The 21,097-nt window shown below is 45.1% G+C and overlaps 3 protein-coding genes across 5 annotated transcripts; 1 reads left to right on the top strand and 2 right to left on the bottom strand.

Annotated features, from left to right (window-relative positions):
- Positions 1-148: 148 nt before the first annotated feature.
- Positions 149-3,198, bottom strand: LOC135533786 (phosphoglycerate mutase 1). 2 transcript variants are annotated; one of them, XM_064961015.1, is made up of 5 exons: positions 3,108-3,198; positions 2,830-2,999; positions 1,894-2,168; positions 1,410-1,590; positions 149-1,135 (listed from the first exon to the last, which is right to left on the bottom strand). In XM_064961015.1, the coding sequence occupies exons 2-5, from the start codon at positions 2,966-2,968 to the stop codon at positions 966-968; spliced, it is 765 nt and encodes a 254-aa protein (XP_064817087.1). In that variant the 5' UTR covers positions 2,969-2,999; positions 3,108-3,198; the 3' UTR covers positions 149-965. The 2 variants fall into 2 exon arrangements, with proteins under 2 accessions (XP_064817087.1, XP_064817086.1); XM_064961014.1 differs by having other exon boundaries at positions 2,830-3,172.
- A 285-nt stretch (positions 3,199-3,483) lies between these two features.
- LOC135533784 (M-phase inducer phosphatase 1-like) lies at positions 3,484-9,558 on the bottom strand. Of its 2 annotated transcripts, none has more exons than XM_064961012.1 (12): positions 9,482-9,558; positions 9,102-9,278; positions 8,766-8,887; positions 8,318-8,360; positions 8,002-8,035; positions 7,703-7,861; positions 7,410-7,517; positions 7,150-7,212; positions 6,654-6,752; positions 4,568-4,858; positions 4,292-4,409; positions 3,484-3,770 (listed from the first exon to the last, which is right to left on the bottom strand). In XM_064961012.1, the coding sequence occupies exons 2-11, from the start codon at positions 9,266-9,268 to the stop codon at positions 4,341-4,343; spliced, it is 1,155 nt and encodes a 384-aa protein (XP_064817084.1). In that variant the 5' UTR covers positions 9,269-9,278; positions 9,482-9,558; the 3' UTR covers positions 3,484-3,770; positions 4,292-4,340. The 2 variants fall into 2 exon arrangements, with proteins under 2 accessions (XP_064817084.1, XP_064817085.1); XM_064961013.1 differs by having other exon boundaries at positions 3,756-3,835.
- Positions 9,559-11,183: 1,625 nt separating this feature from the next.
- On the top strand, positions 11,184-19,705 carry LOC135533783 (phosphatidylinositol 4-kinase type 2-alpha-like). Its single transcript, XM_064961011.1, has 9 exons — positions 11,184-11,640; positions 15,737-15,937; positions 16,437-16,568; positions 16,877-17,030; positions 17,152-17,210; positions 17,416-17,515; positions 17,707-17,840; positions 17,946-18,005; positions 18,641-19,705. Exons 1-9 carry the CDS (start codon positions 11,308-11,310, stop codon positions 18,710-18,712), a joined length of 1,245 nt encoding a protein of 414 aa, XP_064817083.1. The 5' UTR covers positions 11,184-11,307; the 3' UTR covers positions 18,713-19,705.
- The last annotated feature ends 1,392 nt before the right edge of the window (positions 19,706-21,097 follow it).

The raw sequence follows: 21,097 nt of genomic DNA, 5'->3' as shown, positions 1-21,097 counted from the left end.
TAAATATAAACAGCACCAGCACCCAAAATGAGTACTGGCACCTATATCAGTCCAAGTCCAGCACTAAATTGCAGCATACATGTAATCAGCTCAAACTCTGCCAAGTCAAGAAATATGCAGCTTGTAAAACAGACAAGGGACACAGTCATTTGACAGCTCATAAATAATAAGAGGAATCTTTATTTATTCCACACAGAACACTAAGCACAGGTCAACAACATGGAATTAGAATGAGTGGAAGGAGTATAGAACCTCTCCTGAATGAGGATGCCCATTCTACCCATTCTAATTCTATGGTCAGCAGTACAGTACAGAACAAGTCCGCCTGCCCCTTTTAACAATAACCACCAGAACCATGATAACATTCCGTTGCCGTAGAGATACAACAATTAACAATGATATTCAATGTTTCCTTTTTCAAACGTGCCCATCAATGTTTACATACATGTTCACTCAGTGCAAAACTACATGGCAGTAGAAAGCACACTTTCTATCATTTTCCACATTTAGATAAATACTATATATGATGGTCCTGATTCTGTGTTTTTGGATACTGTAAATACTCTATTAGCTGGTCCCTATCTGTGTGTTTTTGGATACTGTAAATACCCTATTAGCCAGTCCCAATCCTATGTGTTTTTGGTCAACTCAAACAATCTTGATCAACTCATATTATGATGATCCGTACAATCCAGTATTACTGATTCCTATTGGCTGTGTAATACTGACATCTCAATATGCAGGAAAAATATATGTGCAGGAAAGCAGAGACCTATCAAATCCACCTATAGTGTGATGTGTGTGAGTGTGTGTGTATTTGAAGTGTGTGTGTATGTGTGTGTAATATACACATATTTGTCTATGTGTAAACATGATAATGTAATGTCACACTGTGTGAGTGATTATTATCATTATAACGTGTCCTAGCTGCACCGACACCTCCTGACCACGCGGGGGCGCTGTGTCTATTTCTTGGCCTTGCCCTGGGCAGCCACAGCCTCCATGGCCTTCTTCACTGTCTCCTCGTCTCCCAGGAACTGCATGGGCCCTACAGGCTTCAGGTTCTTGTCCAGTTCATACAGGATGGGGATCCCTGTAGGCAGGTTGAGCTCCATGATGGCCTCCTCTGACATACCTGGAAGTCAACAACAATAACAACAACAATCAGTAACATATACAACTAAACACTGGGAAAGTTCAACTCCATGATGGCCTCCTCTGACATACCTTGAGGTAAATAACAAGAACAAGTCAACAATAACAATCAGAAAAACAACAATATCAGTAACATACCACTACTCTGGCATGACCACTGGAACATGAGTAAGCGTTGAGATGTAGGGAGGTTCTTTCTCCCCCTCTCTCTCCCTCCCTCCCTCTATCCATCCCCACCCCCCCTAGTGACCTACCCTCCAGGTGCTTGACAATGCCTCTGAGACTGTTGCCGTGGGCGGCGATGAGAACCCTCTTCCCGTCCTTGATTTGGGGCACGATTTCATCGTTCCAGAAGGGCAGCGCCCGGGCAATAGTGTCCTTCAGGCTCTCACAGGACGGCAGCTGATCCCCCGTCAGGTCGCCATAGCGACGGTCCTGCAGGAAAGAGAATGTTAGTGCTGCAAAGTCAAACCCTGTTAGCCCAAGTCTGTATGGCTAACACCATGATGTCTAATAACAGAATATGAGTTCAGTGATGTTGTAGATGTGTGTGCGTGCCTCTGTGTGTGCGTGCCTCTGTGTGTGCGTGCCTCTGTGTGTGCGTGCCTCTGTGTGTGCGTGCCTCTGTGTGTGCGTGCCTCTGTGTGTGCGTGCCTCTGTGTGTGCGTGCGTGCCGGTCTGTCTGTATCCGTATCCCCTGTGTGTGTGTGTGTGTGTGTGTGTCCATATCCCTCTCACCTGGCTGATGTTGTTGTAGAAGTTGTGCTCCTCCTCCATGGGAGGAGGTGGGGTGTCATAGCTCCTCCTCCAGATCTTAACCTGGGCCTCGCCGTGCTTCTCCGCTGTCTCTGCCTTGTTGAGCCCCGTCAGGCCTCCGTAGTGGCGCTCGTTGAGGCGCCAGGTGCGGTGGACAGGAAGCCACATCTGGTCGATCCCGTCCAGGACCAACCACAGGGTCCGGATGGCTCTCTTCAGGACTGAGGTGTAGCACACATCAAACTCATAGCCAGCATCTGAGGAGGAGAGAGAGAGTGGGGCTTAGAGAGAGAGTGTGTGTGTGTGTGTGTGTGTGTGTGTGTTGGGGTGGGGGGGGGGTCAATGTGTGACGTACACATATGGTTCTTTACTTGTGGGTACATCTTAAGTCTCAAGTGGTTTCCTCGTCTCCTTTCCTTCATCTGCACAGAGGTGAAAGAATTACAGGTTACAGTAAATAGCTGGTAGGCATCCGCCACCATATTACTTATGCAGGTGAAGGAAAGGAGACAAGGAGAGGAGTCCACTTTAGACTATTGAGATGCACCCTTATTTTGGGGGCGAGTTGCTTTAGGCTATCCAGGCTAGGCTATCCAGGCTAGGCTATAATGCTAGGCTATAAGCCAAACACAACCTCAATTTGACCAGCTACACTACAGAGAGAACAGACATGCTTTCGGGTTGTAGGGGCTGATAACAGTTCACATTATGCCACCGGGCAAGTCCTTCAAGTGATGGTTTAGATAATGCCGCAGTGACACAACTACCTGTTTCCTCAAGCCGCGCCTTGCGTAACGGGAATAGCCTGCCCTACGATCTGTCAGCAAAACTCTCCATGGCCCTCCATGCCCCGTCTTAATCCTACGAGAGAACGAAAGAGAGATACATTATACTGTGTAACATTATAGACCGGGTCACCTTTTAACGCCTGTCCTCCTCTCTTCGCCTCCTGCTCCCCGGTTTCACTGAGGTCCGCGTCGAACCATCCGCAGAAGCGGTTCTCCTGGTTCCAGCAGCTCTCTCCATGACGGATCAGAACCAACTTGTACGCAGCCATCTCGAATCCGTGACGTTTGAATCGACCTCCGCTGTATTTTCGGGAATTTAAGAGCAAAAATCTTGTTGTCAAATGCGGAGAAAATCCCCGCAGTAGTGTCGTGGCTGATATGAAATGAGGATTCGGTTCGAGAGGTTACCTAGGCTGGCTGTTCCGTTGTGAACTTGAAAGCTCCTTCTGAATAATGCCGATTGACTTCCTGCCGCGCTAGACCAATCAGAAACTCTCTTGTGTGCGGCGCAGAGGAAGCGAACGCGCAGTGGAGCACGTCAGCCAGTGATCAGTGGATCGAAAGCACAGTAGCCTAGGCGACCATCGTATCACAGTGATGAAATTTTAGGCCTATGTTTGGTGTATGCGTAGTATTGAGATACTTTATGGGTAGCCTATTATTGTATTGCTTGTTTTTATATGTATTATAGGCTACTAATATGCTGCCATATCTTCCTCTCTCTGTCCCTTGCATGAAAAAGGAAGTTTATTATGTCACAATATAAGGCCATGATAATGACACATTCTTTTTGTATTGAAACAACTTTATTGACAACTTATTTCAAAAGAGATCTGCAACAACCACCTGATACCAATCTATCCAATCTGACAGCAGACTGTAAGGGTGGCAGTCACCATTGTGTAAAGAGAACCGTAGAAACTTGATATGCAAGCAAGTGTCCAATCAGTGAGTCTTGTAGAGTGGCAGTCTCCTGTGGAGTCGTGACTTGGTCTTCTGTCTGAATCGTCCCAGCTGCTCTCTGTACTCCCTGTGGAGCATGGGAACATAGCCACACGGCTCACACAGCTCCTAGAAAGGCAGATAAATAGGCAGGCAGACAGACAGACAAACAGGCAGACAGACAGATTGAAAGACTTACAAACAGACAGACAGACAGACAGACAGACAGACAGACAGACAGACAGACAGACAGACAGACAGACAGACAGACAGACAGACAGACAGGCAGTCAGGCAGTCAGGCAGAGGAACAGAGGGAAAATGCATTGAAAGCTTTTATGAATAGGCTGAATAGAAGATAATTTGGAAATGAATACACCCCCCCCCCTAAATGTCTAAATCATGGGGGTGGGGGTCATGGCTGAGACCTTCACGGTTGTGTCAACAACACTCTGCGTTGTAACTAGAAACAATGCTCTTGTTTATTCAGAGAGTCAAGGGACAATGAGGAACGCAGACAGTTTGTGATTCACTGCTCTGAGACATCGAATATGAAGAAGATACTGTTTCACTTCGTAGTGATTTTAGTACAATACCTCTAGCAACCTTGTCAATAGGTGAAGCTGAATTCGCTACAATGATGTACCGTACCGGGTAGCAGGAGTAGAAGTGTCTGTAGCCCCCCTCCAGCAGGTACAGCTCAGGGTAGAAGAGCAGAGGGTAGAGGGAGGCATGGAGTGCTCTGTCCAGCTCTCTCAGGTAATGACATCTACAGGGGAAAGGTGAGAACAGACAGTATCAGGATCCAGAAGTTGTGTATGTTTGTGGGATGGGGGGGTGCATGCAGCATGTGGGTGGGAATGTGTGTGTGTTTCTCTGTTTGTGTGTGTGTTTGTGTGCAGACGAGTGTGTGTGTTGTTCTCTTACAGCCGTGGGCCCCTCTCTGACGAGAACTCGCAGTGGAACACAATCAGTTTCCGTGGCGATGACCCCTCCATGGGTGACCCCTGTTCTGGTGGCGTGGTGCCACTTCCGGGTGAATGTGACTGTGAGCTGGACCTCTGTAACACTCCAACCATGGAAGTACCACTGACGCCTGGATCTGGAGCCTGTCCAGGGGGCTGGTGGGAGCTCTGCCCCAGGAGGAGAGCTGGTAGAGGGCAGGGAGCTGGAGTAAAGCCCCTGGATCTGAGCCTCGGTGTGGAGGTTGTCTGCCCCCTATGGGACACATGGAGAACAACATAAATATATAAATGTATATATAGTACCAGTAAAAAGTTTGGACACACCTACTCATTCAAGGTTTTTCTTTATTTTTAAAATATTTTCTACATTGCAGAATAATAGTGAAAACATCAAAACTATGAAATAACACATGGAATCATGTAGTAACCAAAAAAGTATTAAACAAATCAAAATATATATTAGATTCTTCAAAGTAGCCACCCTTTGCCTTGATGACAGCTTTGCACACTCTTGGCATTCTCTCAACTAGCTTCACCTGGAATGCTTTTCCAACAGTCTTGAAGGAGTTCCCACAGCACTCCATTACTCTCCTTTTTGGTCAAATAGCCCGTACACAGCTGGAGATGTTTTTGGGTCATTGTACTGTTGAAAAACAAATGATAATCCCACTAAGCGCAAACCAGATGGGATGGTGTATCACTGCAGAATGCTGTGGTAGCCATACTGTTTAAGTAAGTGTGCCTTGAATTCTAAATAAATCACAGAGAGTGTCACCAGCAAAGCCCCCACACCATCACACCTCCTCCTCCATGCTTAACGGTGGAAACAACATGCGGAGATCATCCGTTCACCTACTCTGCGTCTCACAAAGACACGGCGGTTGGAACCAAAAATCTCAAATTTGGACTCATCAGAGCAAAGGACAGATTTTCACCTGTCTAATGTCCATTGCTCGTGTTTCTTCGGCCAAGCATGTCTCTTCTTATTTTTTGTGTCATTTATTTGGGCTGCAATTTCTGAGGCTGGTAACTCTAATGAATTTATTCTCTGCAGCAGAGGTAACTCTGGGTCTTCCTTTCCTGTGGCGGTCCTCATGAGAGCTAGTTTCATCATACCACAGCAGAGGTAACTCTGGGTCTTCCTTTCCTGTGGCGGTCCTCATAGAGCCAGTTTCATCATAGTGCTTCATGGTGTTTGCGACTGCACATGAAGAAACTTTCAAAGTTCTTGACATTTTCCAGATTGACTGACCTTCATGTCTTAAAATAGGATGGACTGTAATTTCTCTTTGCTTATTTGAGCTGTTCTTGCCATAATATGGACTGTCTTCTGTATACCTTGTTACAACACAACACAACTGATTGGCTCAAACGCATTAAGAAGGAAAGAAATTCCACAAATTAACTTTGAAGAAGGCACACCTGTTAATTGAAATGAAATACATTCCAGGTGACTACCTCATGAAGCTGGTTGAGAGAATGCCAATAGTGTGCAAAGCTGTCATCAAGGCAAAGGGTGGCGACTTTGAAGAATCTCAAATATAACATATATTTTGATTTGATTTGTTTGATTGGTTGAACACTTTTTTGGTTACTACATGATTCCATATGTGTTATTTCATAGTTTTGATTTCTTCACTATCATTCTACAATGTAGAAAATAGTCAAAATAAAGAAAAACCCTTGAATGTGTAGGTGTGTCCAAACGTTTGACTGGTACTGTATATATATCTATATATATCTAATAATAAACCAAAACCTTGACCATAATATTAATGAAATGTAATTTATTATGCATAATAAGTTAACAACTGACTGGTCTGATGACTTATGACCTACTGTATGGGCCTGCTCATCTGAGTCCTCTACATATATATATATATATGTGTGTGTGTGTAGAGGAATCAGATGAGCAGGCCTATACAATAGGTTATAAGTTATCAGACCAGTCAGTCGTTAATTTATTATGTATAATAAAATACATTTCATCAATATTATGGTCAAGGTTTTGGTTTATTTCTCTATTTGGTTTACTCAAAAAACATCACCCTGATGTGTCCACCGTGGTACTCATAAGGGTAGCGACAGTCTATGACGAGGAACTCTCCCACTGTACCACTGTACTGTCCTCTTAGCAGAGACGCCACCTGCAGGCCATCAGGAGAAATGCACCTCCAGTTTACCACAGCAACGGTAAAAACCTGGCAGCAGTACGAGCAGGAGACTACCCTCTAGATACCATCGCAAACAGAATGTTAAAGTCCAATAAGCAATGTTGTAGTCCACATATGTATCTGATGTGGATATACTTTATGATTATGATGAAGAGGATGAAGGAGAATATAGAGAGAACATAGAGAGTGGGAGTGGAGGAACAAGGAAAGGAAGGAAGGAAGGAAGGAAGGAAGGAAGGAAGGAAGGAAGGAAGGAAGGAAGGAAGGAAGGAAGGAAGGAAGGAAGGAAGGAAGGAAGGAAGGAAGGAAGGAAGGAAGGAAGGAAGGAAGGAAGGAAGGAAGGAGAGATTGAGGAAAGGAGAGGACTTACTGTTTGGGCTGAGACGCAGTGAAGATCCTGGTGTTCCACTCTCTCTACTGGTAACAGTAGTGGCTGTAGACACACATACACACACACACACACACACACACACACACACACACACATTAAACATATTGTTCTAGCACAGCACTAACACACCAGATTCAGCCAATCAAGGGCGTGTCCTAACCTACTATCACCCAGCTGGGGAAAAAAAAAAAAAAAAATTTTTTACAACGTTGTGAAAATGTTTATGTGAGGTTGCACACCTTGCTGTAATCTCCTGTCAGGGTGTGGTCCTCCATGGTAGAACCCAGGAGGCTACTGGGAGGGAAATGCCGCCTCCTGGCCCTGACCCGCCGTACAGAGAGCAATGCCTGATGAGATACATTGTTTTTAACCAGACTTCATGAAACTAATATGACACAAATGGGCCCCAGGTTTATAGGGGGATCCTATGTTTATCATTCTCTACCCTCCTCCCCGACGTGTGCACTTGTATGTAGGGGGGCAAACTTCAGGAAGCAGGGTAGAACATTGGAACACTGCAAATGGATCTCACCTCAACATCTGGCAGCTCCACGTCACCCTGACGGAAACGCAAGGCTCCGCCTCCTGGCGGGGAACTCTGACCTTGACATCTGAGACCCCTGACCCCTGGGTCTGACCTCTGAACTGCAGCGCTGCAGAACCGGGTCGACAGCTTCACACGCAGACGCTTCTGGACAACCAGAACCAGAACATCACATGATGATGTTCCTGAATATAGTTAGAGCCCAGAGTTGTTCCAGTCAGGTCACTCTGTTCCAACTCCAGGACCTTATTGATTATTATTCCCTCAGTTTCTGTGTAAATACTCACCATTTTAGGAGCAGAACATGCAGGGGAGAGAAACCTATAAAGTAAATGATACAAAGATTGAAAATGTAATTCAGACAGCAGACAGGAGGCCGCTGAGGGGAGGACGGCTCCTAATAATGTCTGGAATGGAGTCAATGGAATGATGTCAAACACATGGAAACGATGTGTTTGATGTGTTCCATACCAGTCCATTCATTCCGTTCCAGCCATTACTATGATCCGTCCTCCCCAATTAAGGGGTCACCAGACGCCTGTTATTTGTAGGCACCTGATAATCACTTTGTAATTTTTGCTTATAGAATCCATGTGTCCTCACCTCTCTCCCCTTCTCCTGTTCCCGGAGTCTGTTAGGACATTACCTACATAGAGAGAATATTGTGGGGAAAAAATCTGACTTAAAATCTTTGAGAATAATTTATTTATCAAAAGGGAAGCTACACATGTAAATGATTCACAAACTGAAAAGTCATGCTCAACATAAGATATACAGAGATTTAAATTCTGGACAAACTGGATTTAAATCTCAATGTGTCTGTCCCAAATTGCACCCCATTCTCTATATAGTGCACTACCGTTGACAAGGGGCCTACATAGGGCTCTAGTCAGAAGTAGTGCACTATGTCGGGAACTGTGTCCCATTTGGGATTGAGCCAATAGTTCTGCCTCTGATGCGTTCTAACTCTACCCAGCGTCATCAAGCCATGAGGAACCGCTAATCTTTCATTAGGATATGTCCCCGTCTGTCATCCAGAGCTTGCCCAGACCTGTCGGCGTCTCATCTCCCTGAGGGACAAGCCCTCTGCCACAAGTCGAACCCGGCGTGGGCCCGGGGGGACTGGGAGTCACTAGCTCCGGCGTCAGTCGCAGCTTTCTGCGTGGGGTGTCGCTGTGGAGTATGAAATTAAAGTTAGTTTTTTAACTAACAAAGATCATAAGATTTTCAACTATATAACAACTGGACTTGATAGTCTCCAGTCGCTCTGTTACGCACAACATCCCAAAGTGCCCATATTGTATAACTTATATTATTCCACATCTCCTAGCCTACACATAGCTTTATTTTGCTTTTAAGTAACCGTGATAACTGTGTGTGTACTCACGCGCCGTCGTGGCATCGGAGGCTCTTTAGGCTGAAGGAGAGCTCGGATACAGGTGAGGGTCCGGTGCCCGGTGAAGGTGACAAGCTCCAAACGGTCTCGTTGTGTGACGGACCCGGTAGTGCGTCTCCCGGAGAGATTTCATTCCCAAGTACATTGAATGTCTCCATTCCTCGTCGCCTATTTTATCACAAAACAAGAGCAACGAATTATGCTTATTTAGAAGTAATCAAGATGTGACTCAATTCTGTTAAACGTCATGCGTAAAACTACAATCATGCGTCAAATTAGAACCAGCGAACATACCTAAGTCTACACAATATGCATACTATCAAGATACACTATTTGCGAAAAGCTTTTCCAAAAGTGTTCCCACGTCTCACCTGTGTGATGATGATTATGTTATGGGTCTCCATCCTACCATCACAGCAGAGATGTTTCATTCAGCCCCTTCCCCGTGGCAACCGTGGTTGCTACAACAAGCCAGCTAGACCGGGCATGCATGGGGCACGTCACCGCCACCCTCACCAACCAAGCGGCCCTGTTTATCTCTCCTTTCTCCCAAAGTGTTTACTTGTTCACTTCCCTTCACTGATTTGAAAGGAAATGACTAATAAATATACTGTTGGTTATGTTTAGCCTATACCCATACAGTCCTTTAATGAATACTTATAGAAACTCTCCCTCTATCCCATCCTCCACCAATCCAGTGCTTTTAGATTTGTGGGAAGTAGTGAACGAGTGCAGAGTCCAGTAGAAAGGAGATGGGACGCAAACATAGCCGAGTCACCAACCCAAAACACTGACCGGCCAGGCGGCCACCCACGGTGACTGTGTTGGTGGTGGTTCGTTCCCGTGGTAACCTATCCGCGGGATGATGCGGCATTTGTTGTTCTTATGAGGAGCTCCTTCACCTCATGGGGCATTTTAAGTTACACAATAAAAATATCAATAAAAAGTTACACAATTGCCTACAGGCTAAGTTCGAAAAATAAATGTTGAAACTTCCAAAAGGTGGCCTATGTCCTTCACTGAATAGTGGGCTAAAGTTGGTGATATAAAGGTGTTTGGATGTATGAAGATATAATGCGATATTAGGCATTTCATGTTATCATCATTTCTGACACAAGGCCTATCTGAGACTAACTAGACACTGTTTAATTATCTATCAACTTCCTGGTTAAATAAGAAATTACATTCTAATTCTTCTCCCTTTGGAAATGAATTAATTTGGTCATCATTTACCACTAGTCCATTGATCTGCAGCCATTCTACAAAATCTATAGCCTAGGGCCCTATACTATGGCTATGCTATATGCTGCTTGCACACAATGTAAACATCTCACCTCTACAGAATGACTACCTGTAGTTGGCTTATTATAGGGCTATACGCATTTTGCATTAAGTGAACCTTATAGCAGTCTTCTTCCATGACTGATGGTAGGCTATTGATAGAAGGCTATGTTATTAATACAATACTTATTTTCAGTGCTTTCAAAAGCCATCATCTGACTTGCCTAGTTAAATAAAGGTTAAATTAAATTACATTCAAAGTCGAGGTCGCTACTCCTAGTGGTGGTCCGGGGAACTGCAGTGTGGTCGTCAAAATGTATTAAAAAACACGTCCCAGGGATGTGTCCTTTGGGGACTCTAACAGAATGTGACTGGCAGAACGGGTTTTGTATGTGGAGGATGAGGGCTGCAGTAGATATCTCAGATAGGGGGGAGTGAGGCCTAAGAGGGTTTTATAAATAAGCATCAACCAGTGGGTCTTGCGACTGGTATACAGATACGGTCAGTTTACAGAAGAGTACAGTGATGTGTCATATAAGGAGCATTAGTGGAAAATCTGATGGACATCGGTCCCCGATGAAAACGTTTGAATACCACTGATTTATAAAGAGTTTTGATTTGTTGTCTTGTATTTAAATTGTGTGGCACTTTTTGTCACGTGCTTCAAGGGGGCGTTATGATTCCAGCCAATAGTTGCGTGCACAAAGAACCTTGACGGCCGGATGATAGCTCTGATTGGCCAAACACTCCTACAATCACCAACTGGGCCCGCCTCTTCCCGGAAGCTGACTGTCAGCTGATTTTTTTTATTGACAACGGTGACGTTACATTATCGGTAAATAGACTGAACACAAAAGCTCATCCCTTCGTCTTTCCCCCTTTTCTCTCTACCTATCTTTCCTCCGCGTACCCCGGTATGGACGAAACTAGTCCGTTGGTTTCCCCGCTACGGGACTCCAACGACTTCTGCCCCACCGAGCCCACCAGTCCCCGGGGCGGATTTGGAGGCACGCCGGGCTCGGTGGTTCGCATCCCGGCCGGGAGTCCGGAGCGCAGCCGGGAGAGACAGCCGTTGTTGGACCGGGACCGAGGAGGTTTACCGCGGGATCCGCATAGAAACGACTTCTCGGAGGATCCCGAGTTTCGAGAGATCATCCGCAAGGCGGAACGCGCCATCGACGAAGGGATCTATCCGGAGAGAATCTACCAGGGATCCAGCGGCAGCTACTTTGTCAAAGATTCACAAGGGGTAAGAAAGAGTGAAAAGCATTGAAAGGAGATCACAATCGATCGATTTAGCTGGGTCACCTAAACAGCATGTCGTCATATTTAGCTGGGTCACCTAAACAGCTATGGACTGCATGTCGTCATATTTAGCATATATCAGAGATAACTACGACACTTTGTTTTGTTTATGAATGACAACAGGAGATTGACAAGTCCAGTAGTTATCATCCTTGAGTAATGATATCTTGTGCGTCTTTTTATTGTCCAGACGGCTACACTGTTGCAGGTAAATTCCTCCCATGTCACTTTGTACTCTAAACGAGGACAAGGGCTGTGGTTTGTTTCCTTCAGTATGACCTGTAAATATATCCTCCCACTGAGAAACCGCCCGGGGAAACAGGTGTCTAACTTCAAGCTCCATTGTCCTGTTTGTTCTCTCCAATATGGCCCCGTTCTGGTGTTGTTTATTGACTGTACTTCCATACAGTAGAGTTGACCCAGTTATAGTCTAGCCAATCTCTTATCTGGAACAGCTGTGTCACTGGCAACACCAGCTGAGGAGCCTAGTGCCCTCTACTCACTCTCATGTGTTGGCCTCGACTCGCGGATAGACTTTGTGTCAAAATGACTCACAAATGGCACTGTATTCCCTATATAGTGCACTACTTTTAACCAGAGCCCGAACACACACGTACACTCCCACACAGCTTCACGCAACACAGTCTATCCGTCTGCATCGGCAATCAGTCATTGTTGCGCTGTGAACTCATGGGGTTGTAATCACCCACACACTCTTGGTACTAATGATGAATTGTCACGAGGTTTGTTGGGATGGAAAATAGTGCTCTTTCTATTTGATGAGCTCCCGTTTTAGAGAATTGTAACCACAATCTAATCTTTGGATAGAAACATGAGGGAGAAGCAACCTATGGTGACTTGGTGCACAGACATAGACCGAGTACTAGTAGCAACTTACCCAACATTTTATCATCATCTGAAACTCCACCATGCGACCACATTTGTTGGTTAAAAATGGAAGTGTCTCTGTGGACTTTGGAAGTCCTGCCGTGTGGGGGAATCCACCAGATTTCACTTCCTGTATGTGTAGTTCCAAACAAGCACATTGTCTACCGGAATTCAGCCAGGTCTGTCTGTAGTATTGTACCGACCCTGTGTGTATAAGCACAGATATCTGCTCCGCCATGAATCATGCTCCTGTGGCAGTCGAGTAGCTAACAGAACAGTGTTGGTACAGTATGAAGCATGGTAGTAGTTAACAGAACAGTGTTGGTACAGTATGAAGCATGGTAGTAGTTAACAGAACAGTGTTACAGTATGAAGCATGGTAGTAGTGAACAGAACAGTGTTGGTACAGTATGAAGCATGGTAGTAGTTAACAGAACAGTGTTACAGTATGAAGCATGGTAGTAGTTAACAGAACAGTGTTGGTACAGTATGAAGCATGGTAGTAGTTAACAGAACAGTGTTACAGTATGAAGCATGGTAGTAGTTAACAGAACAGTGGTACAGTATGAAGCATGGTAGTAGTTAACAGAACAGTGTTGGTACAGTATGAAGCATGGTAGTAGTAAACAGAACAGTGTTGGTACAGTATGAAGCATGGTAGTAGTAAACAGAACAGTGTTGGTACAGTATGAAGCATGGTAGTAGTGAACAGAACAGTGTTGGTACAGTATGAAGCATGGTAGTAGTAAACAGAACAGTGTTGGTACAGTATGAAGCATGGTAGTAGTAAACAGAACAGTGTTGGTACAGTATGAAGCATGGTAGTAGTTAACAGAACAGTGTTGGTACAGTATGAAGCATGGTAGTAGTTAACAGAACAGTGTTGGTACAGTATGAAGCATGGTAGTAGTTAACAGAACAGTGTTGGTACAGTATGAAGCATGGTAGTAGTTAACAGAACAGTGTTGGTACAGTATGAAGCGTGGTAGTAGTTAACAGAACAGTGTTACAGTATGAAGCATGGTAGTAGTTAACAGAACAGTGTTACAGTATGAAGCATGGTAGTAGTTAACAGAACAGTGTTGGTACAGTATGAAGCGTGGTAGTAGTTAACAGAACAGTGTTGGTACAGTATGAAGCGTGGTAGTAGTGAACAGAACAGTGTTGGTACAGTATGAAGCGTGGTAGTAGTTAACAGAACAGTGTTACAGTATGAAGCATGGTAGTAGTAAACAGAACAGTGTTGGTACAGTATGAAGCATGGTAGTAGTTAACAGAACAGTGTTACAGTATGAAGCATGGTAGTAGTTAACAGAACAGTGTTACAGTATGAAGCATGGTAGTAGTTAACAGAACAGTGTTGGTACAGTATGAAGCGTGGTAGTAGTTAACAGAACAGTGTTACAGTATGGAGCAAGGTAGTAGTTAACAGAACAGTGTTGGTACAGTATGAAGCGTGGTAGTAGTTAACAGAACAGTGTTGGTACAGTATGAAGCATGGTAGTAGTTAACAGAACAGTGTTACAGTATGAAGCATGGTAGTAGTTAACAGAACAGTGTTGGTACAGTATGAAGCGTGGTAGTAGTTAACAGAACAGTGTTGGTACAGTATGAAGCATGGTAGTAGTTAACAGAACAGTGTTGGTACAGTATGAAGCGTGGTAGTAGTTAACAGAACAGTGTTACAGTATGAAGCATGGTAGTAGTAAACAGAACAGTGTTGGTACAGTATGAAGCATGGTAGTAGTTAACAGAACAGTGTTACAGTATGAAGCATGGTAGTAGTTAACAGAACAGTGTTACAGTATGAAGCATGGTAGTAGTTAACAGAACAGTGTTGGTACAGTATGAAGCGTGGTAGTAGTTAACAGAACAGTGTTACAGTATGGAGCAAGGTAGTAGTTAACAGAACAGTGTTGTACAGTATGAAGCGTGGTAGTAGTTAACAGAACAGTGTTGGTACAGTATGAAGCATGGTAGTAGTTAACAGAACAGTGTTACAGTATGAAGCATGGTAGTAGTTAACAGAACAGTGTTGGTACAGTATGAAGCGTGGTAGTAGTTAACAGAACAGTGTTGGTACAGTATGAAGCGTGGTAGTAGTGAACAGAACAGTGTTGGTACAGTATGAAGCGTGGTAGTAGTTAACAGAACAGTGTTACAGTATGAAGCATGGTAGTAGTAAACAGAACAGTGTTGGTACAGTATGAAGCATGGTAGTAGTTAACAGAACAGTGTTACAGTATGAAGCATGGTAGTAGTTAACAGAACAGTGTTACAGTATGAAGCATGGTAGTAGTTAACAGAACAGTGTTGGTACAGTATGAAGCGTGGTAGTAGTTAACAGAACAGTGTTACAGTATGGAGCAAGGTAGTAGTTAACAGAACAGTGTTGGTACAGTATGAAGCGTGGTAGTAGTTAACAGAACAGTGTTGGTACAGTATGAAGCATGGTAGTAGTAAACAGAACAGTGTTGGTACAGTATGAAGCATGGTAGTAGTAAACAGAACAGTGTTGGTACAGTATGAAGCATGGTAGTAGTAAACAGAACAGTGTTGGTACAGTATGAAGCATGGTAGTAGTAAACAGAACAGTGTTGGTACAGTATGAAGCATGGTAGTAGTGAACAGAACAGTGTTGGTACAGTATGAAGCATGGTAGTAGTAAACAGAACAGTGTTGGTACAGTATGAAGCATGGTAGTAGTTAACAGAACAGTGTTACAGTATGAAGCATGGTAGTAGTTAACAGAACAGTGTTACAGTATGAAGCATGGTAGTAGTTAACAGAACAGTGTTGGTACAGTATAAAGCATGGTAGTAGTTAACAGAACAGTGTTGGTACAGTATAAAGCGTGGTAGTAGTTAACAGAACAGTGTTGGTACAGTATGAAGCGTGGTAGTAGTTAACAGAACAGTGTTGGTACAGTATGAAGCATGGTAGTAGTTAACAGAACAGTGTTACAGTATGAAGCATGGTAGTAGTTAACATGCAGCACCTGTGGAGAAATTTCTCCCTGTCTCTGCATATTGTAACTTCACTCATCCCATCTTTTACCAATGTTACATTTGTTCACAGCACAGGTGAGTTTGCAATTAGAAAATGCCCACCTAAATCTCTCTCTCTCTGACTCTCTCTGTTTCTCTTTGTAGAAGATCATCGGTGTGTTCAAGCCTAAGAACGAGGAGCCTTATGGTCAGCTGAACCCAAAGTGGACCAAGTGGCTCCAGAAGCTGTGTTGTCCCTGCTGTTTTGGACGGGACTGTCTAGTCCTGAACCAGGGTTATCTGTCAGAGGCTGGGGCCAGTCTGGTGGACCAGAAACTAGAGCTTAACATAGTACCCAGGACCAAGGTAGGGGGGGTTACACACACACACACACACACACACACACACACACACACACACACACACACACACACACACACACACACACACACACACACACACACACACACACACACACACACACACACACACACACACACACACACACACACACACACACACACACACTGAACCAGGGTAGTCTGCCTGAAGCCTGTGCAATCAGAAACTAAATACAGACCCCGGGGCCAAGGTAGTGGTTAGACACACACACTTAGGCACGCAGGTACACACACAGGTACTGGGAGATCCTGCATCAGGGTTCTCTCTTGCTTTCCTTCACTCTCTCACACACACTCTCTCTCTCCTGTCCTCTCTCTCTACATTTAACATTTAAGTCATTTAGCAGACGCTCTTATCCAGAGCGACTTACAAATTGCGACTCTACATCTTCTTCCCCCTCTCCTTCTCTCCACCCTCTTGCCCCCCACCCCATTCTTGCCCCCCCACCCCATCTCTCCACTAGGTTGTGTACCTGGCCAGTGAGACGTTTAACTATAACGCTATAGACCGGGTCAAGTCCAGGGGTAAGAGGCTGGCTCTGGAGAAGGTACCCAAAGTGGGACAACACTTCCACAGGATCGGCCTGCCTCCCAAGGTACATCTGCTGCTTCCTGGTTGTGTTCCAAAGGGTACACTATTCCCTTTATAGTACATTACTTAGTTCACATACTATTCTTGAACTACAGGCCGCCCAGAGGGAAATGCAGGATGAAGGGTTTTTAAAGTGAATCCTTAATTGACGTAAAGAGATTTAGCAGATTAAAGTTTTAAAGGTGAGACTTTACTCTAAAACTTCTCCATTAGGATCTGTGATTTACTCTAGATTTATGATGACTCTCTCACTCTCTCTCTCCCATCCTCTCTCTTTCTCCGCTCTCTCGCTCTCTCCCTCCTGTCCTCCAGTTGGGTTCGTTCCAGATCTTCGTTGAGGGCTTTAAGGATGCAGACTTCTGGCTGCGGAGGTTTGAGGCAGACCCCTTGCCAGAGAACACCAATAGACAGATGCAACTACAGTTTGAGAGGCTGGTGGTCCTCGATTACATCATCAGGAACACAGGTACGTAACCAAGGCAACGACGGTGAAGAAGGACAAGCAGGCCGGCTGACACCTGTGTGAAATGGTGATGTGGAAGGTGCATTAAACTCTAACACCTCTCTGTCTCTCTCTGTCTCCACAGATCGGGGAAACGATAACTGGCTTCTAAAATATGACTGTCCCATGGACCAGGGAAACCGGGTAAGCACACACACACCCACACACCAGAACAGGCACTGAAACCTTGTGTGTGTGTCTGTTCCTTTTTCGGTGTCTGTTCTGGGGGGGGGGGGTGAACTCTTATGCACTTATGTCTGACTCAGAGTGCTCTCTTTCCACCTCTCTGTCTACCCCCCTGTCTATCACCCCTCCTCTCTCCCTCCTCTCCTCCACTCTCTCTGTCCAGGACACAGACTGGGTCGTAGTGAAGGATCCTATCATCCAACTAGCTGCTATAGACAACGGACTGGCCTTCCCTCTCAAACACCCCGACTCCTGGAGAGCCTGTAAGCACCGCCTTCTGCCTCCTCAACCAATCACTGAACAGCTTGTAGAGATGCTCTGACCAATCACAGAGCAGTTTGTAGAGATGCACTTTCCCACTGACCAATCACAGAGCCCCTATAGAAATGCACCTTCTCTGTGACCAATCATTGCATTTCTCACGAAAGTTTGTAAATTTTTTGACCAATCGTAGACCCGTTCTACTGGGCGTGGCTGTCCCAAGCCAAGGTTCCATTCTCCCAGGAGATAAGAGAGCTGGTTCTACCCAAACTTGCTGATCCCAACTTTATCAAAGATCTGGAGGAAGACCTGTACGAACTGTTTAAGGTGAGGAGGAGGGAGGGAGGGAGACAACTTCAAACGGAATTGATTATCCAATCTTTGATGGTGTTTCTATTTGAGTATTTTTGACCCTTGACCTGTGTGTTGCAGAAAGACCCAGGTTTCGACAGAGGGCAGTTCCACAGGCAGATAGCTGTTATGAGAGGACAGGTATGTTTTAAATATGCCATGCCTCTTTTTAAATAATATATCCCGGAAAACTTCAATTAAACACAGTCTCTCAAAACGCCGCCTGTCCATTTTTAATAGCCTGGGAATCGGCACACATTTCAGCAAATAAAAGCCGGGTCTAGATGAATTGTTTACAAGTGAAAGTCGGTGAGTAATGTCATTGGATGAGACCGCGGTGTGGTTTGACGTGTTCGGCTCAACTACAGCCGATACGAGAGACTGAAGGAGTGAGAGAATGGTGCTGAAACATGACCTCTGGGCAGTCTAGTCTCTGCAAGTCTAACCTGCGATGGATGTGTTACTCTGTTTATACTGCTCACAATAAACCGCGTGGTAGTCTTCTCAACCTTTTTATTGGGCAAAAGCTGTGCGCATTAAGGAAATAGAAGCCCGTCTCTAGTAAGCGCCGGTCGTGTTCAGTGATTGAAGCAAATAAATGTTGGGCTATTAATTGAAGTTAACTTGGAAATAACTACGTAGAAATAACTTCTCATTCTTTGTAGATCAGTCAGTCACAATTGACCCACAATGCATCACAGATGTCATGCCCTTATGGAGAGTATCCAACCTGTCGGTCTCACTTTCACCCCCCCCCTCCCCCTCTGGTGGCCTAGATCCTGAACCTCAGCCAGGCTCTGAAGAACAGTAAGACCCCCTCCAGCTGGTCCAGATGCCTCCAGTTATAGTAGAAACAGCCAGAGCACCACAGAGGGCCAACAGCGAGTCTTACACACAGAGCTTCCAGAGCAGGAGACCCTTCTTCACCCGGTGGTAGAGGAGGAGGAGTGAGCAAGTGTGTACGTCAAATGTATGTGTGTAAAGGGCAAACGAGTGGAGTCTCTCCGCCCCCCCCGCCCTCCCCCCCCTCTCCTCCCACCGCCCCGCCCTCTCCCCAACGGACACAGACGGTATTGAGAATGACTGAGGAAGACGAGGAGGACTGAGGACAAAAGGAAGAGAACGCATATCCTTCCGTCTGTTTGTCTCTGTGCCTTGTGTGGATGTCAAAGATGATGATGATATATCTTCCTATAAGGAATGGAGTCTATATGATGGGCTTAGTAAACTCCCTTTCTATGGAGTTGTCCCAAAAGGGGCCCTATTCCCTAGTGCACTACTTTTGACCAGGGCCCATAGGGTTCCATTTGGGAAACAGACACTTAACTCAGCCACTGCAGTTTTAAAGCCTCTCTCTCTCTCCCGGTTTGGGTGAGAGGTGGTGTTGCATTCCTTAAGACGGCCACTCTGTGGACAGCAGCAGCCATGCGGACTCATTGCTCTCATGGCTCTCTACTGCCCCCTTTGTCTTCGGATGAGGAACTGCAAGGTACTGCAGCGCATTGAAGTTTTAGGGGGCCACATTTGGAGAAATGACTACTTTCCCCCTTTCTGAAAATAACAGGGGAAAAGTAGCTCAGATTTTCCTCTCCGCCATCCTGTAGTCCAATACATTTAAGATGTCTCCCAGCGCTTCTGTTTACTTTGATTTCTGGTAATTCTTTTTATAATTTTTCATTCTTGTGGGAGAAAGATTGACACGTTTTTTTTTGAAAACACACTATCAGGACTTCCTGTTGCCACAGATTCTAACTGACCTGAAATGTATTGTGACATTTGCACTGTATAATTTGTATGTAATATATTTAATGAAAGATTATAACAAAACTGTATTACATTAATACCATGTATCCTGTCGTTTGTTTTGATAAATGTGTTTTTATTTAGAGAGAAGACTTTCTCATTTTCCCCTCACTTTATTTGGTGAGGACCTTCATCTACTTGTTAGACAAACCTATGCACACACATACATATATGCAAGTTTACTTTGACAGATTTGCATGTTTGTGTCAACCATAACCCTTAAATGGATAGTTCACTCAAACTAAACCTTAGTTTTATTCATTAGTCCACTGTTGGACCACTTTCAGTACAGAGTGTTTTACATCACAGTTAATGCTGTGGAAATGTCTTCCCATGTTGTTTACACCTGTCCAAGTCCTTTCAGGTTTAGTTGTAGGCTGTCTACCAGGTATAGCTTTGTTATAGAGAACCATTTCTAGTGTTACTGGCTTTTCTACGAAGTCCATGCCTTTGGGATTTTTGGACCACACACAGGCCGTGTTCGAGAGGATCAAAACCGCAATGTATCATGGGCAAATTTAACTGACCGACTGAACTACAAATAATGAGTTATTTGATGCCAGGTGATTTGTAGATTCGACAGTCGCCTGCAGTCGTTTTGAAGCTCTCGAACACAGCCATAGTCACCTGCCGATAGTGTTGTAGATCGGTCTGTCTGCTCTGATCAGGCAGTGAACAGTGACTGAGCAGGATTGATAATGCTCTCACAGTCATTGTGATGTTGCCAGTTCTCTCCCTTCCTTTGGTTAAAGTGACATCTCGACAAGGAAGGTTAGGTTGACAGTGTGGTCGAAAACGTACTTCATTTAACTCCACACATGGCAACTCTATTGAACGACACCTCGCTCTGATTGGTGGGAATGGAGAAAGGACCAATCACAGAGCAGCTTTATGACACGTTTTAAGTTCAGCAGGCCAGCGCTCATTTCTCTCCATTGGCTCAGTGTAGAATGCGATGGAGGTAGCGTTCTGGGTCCCTGGTTCCCTCCTGCCTCGTCGCGGCCCCCAGCCTCTCCAAATGGGGTCTCTCTGAGGGCCTCTGTGCGTCCGTCAATGGGGCGCCCCCCTCTGCGCCTGTCGACCCTCCAGGGAGGGGGTCCAGCTCTCCAATATCACTGGGGTCCTCCTCTTCATTGTCCTCCTCAGGGTGGTCCAAACCCTCCTTAATCCTGAGAGGAAAGAGAGTGCGAATAGGGGAGGGAGGGAGAGCAAATAAATGGGAGGGAAGGAAAGAGTGAGGGATAGAGAGAAGGGAAAGTGGGAGGGAAGGAGAGAGGGACGTCTCTTTAAAACAAAGTCACAGTGGAAACATATCTGGAAGTGGTATTTCAGGCCCAACCCTACTTCTACCTATGCGGTTGCTTCAAGGCCTGTATGTATCAAAGCTTTCAAAGTAGTAGTGCTGATTTGGGATCAAGTTTTGCCTTTTG

This window comes from Oncorhynchus masou, unplaced genomic scaffold (genome assembly GCF_036934945.1).
Source record: "Oncorhynchus masou masou isolate Uvic2021 unplaced genomic scaffold, UVic_Omas_1.1 unplaced_scaffold_2660, whole genome shotgun sequence".
Classification (NCBI taxonomy): domain Eukaryota; kingdom Metazoa; phylum Chordata; class Actinopteri; order Salmoniformes; family Salmonidae; genus Oncorhynchus; species Oncorhynchus masou.
The sequence above is the reverse complement of the archived record's forward strand: the minus strand, read 5'-3'. Positions and strand labels throughout refer to the sequence as shown.

Excerpts from the sequence above, each read along its gene's own strand:
- LOC135533786 (XM_064961015.1), bottom strand. The coding sequence starts at position 2,968 with ATGGCTGCGTACAAGTTGGTTCTGATCCGTCATGGAGAGAGCTGCTGG. Across the intron at positions 1,591-1,893 it reads TCTACAACAACATCAGCCAG|GACCGTCGCTATGGCGACCT; the intron begins GTGAGAGGGATA and ends TCTTTCCTGCAG. Across the intron at positions 1,136-1,409 it reads CATTGTCAAGCACCTGGAGG|GTATGTCAGAGGAGGCCATC; the intron begins GTAGGTCACTAG and ends GTTGACTTCCAG.
- LOC135533784 (XM_064961012.1), bottom strand. The coding sequence starts at position 9,268 with ATGGAGACATTCAATGTACTTGGGAATGAAATCTCTCCGGGAGACGCA. Across the intron at positions 7,862-8,001 it reads CATGTTCTGCTCCTAAAATG|AAGCGTCTGCGTGTGAAGCT; the intron begins GTGAGTATTTAC and ends CTGGTTGTCCAG. Across the intron at positions 4,859-6,653 it reads ACCACGGTGGACACATCAGG|GGGGCAGACAACCTCCACAC; the intron begins GTGATGTTTTTT and ends TGTGTCCCATAG.
- LOC135533783 (XM_064961011.1), top strand. The coding sequence starts at position 11,308 with ATGGACGAAACTAGTCCGTTGGTTTCCCCGCTACGGGACTCCAACGAC. Across the intron at positions 17,031-17,151 it reads TTACATCATCAGGAACACAG|ATCGGGGAAACGATAACTGG; the intron begins GTACGTAACCAA and ends CTGTCTCCACAG. Across the intron at positions 17,516-17,706 it reads CCCCGACTCCTGGAGAGCCT|ACCCGTTCTACTGGGCGTGG; the intron begins GTAAGCACCGCC and ends GACCAATCGTAG.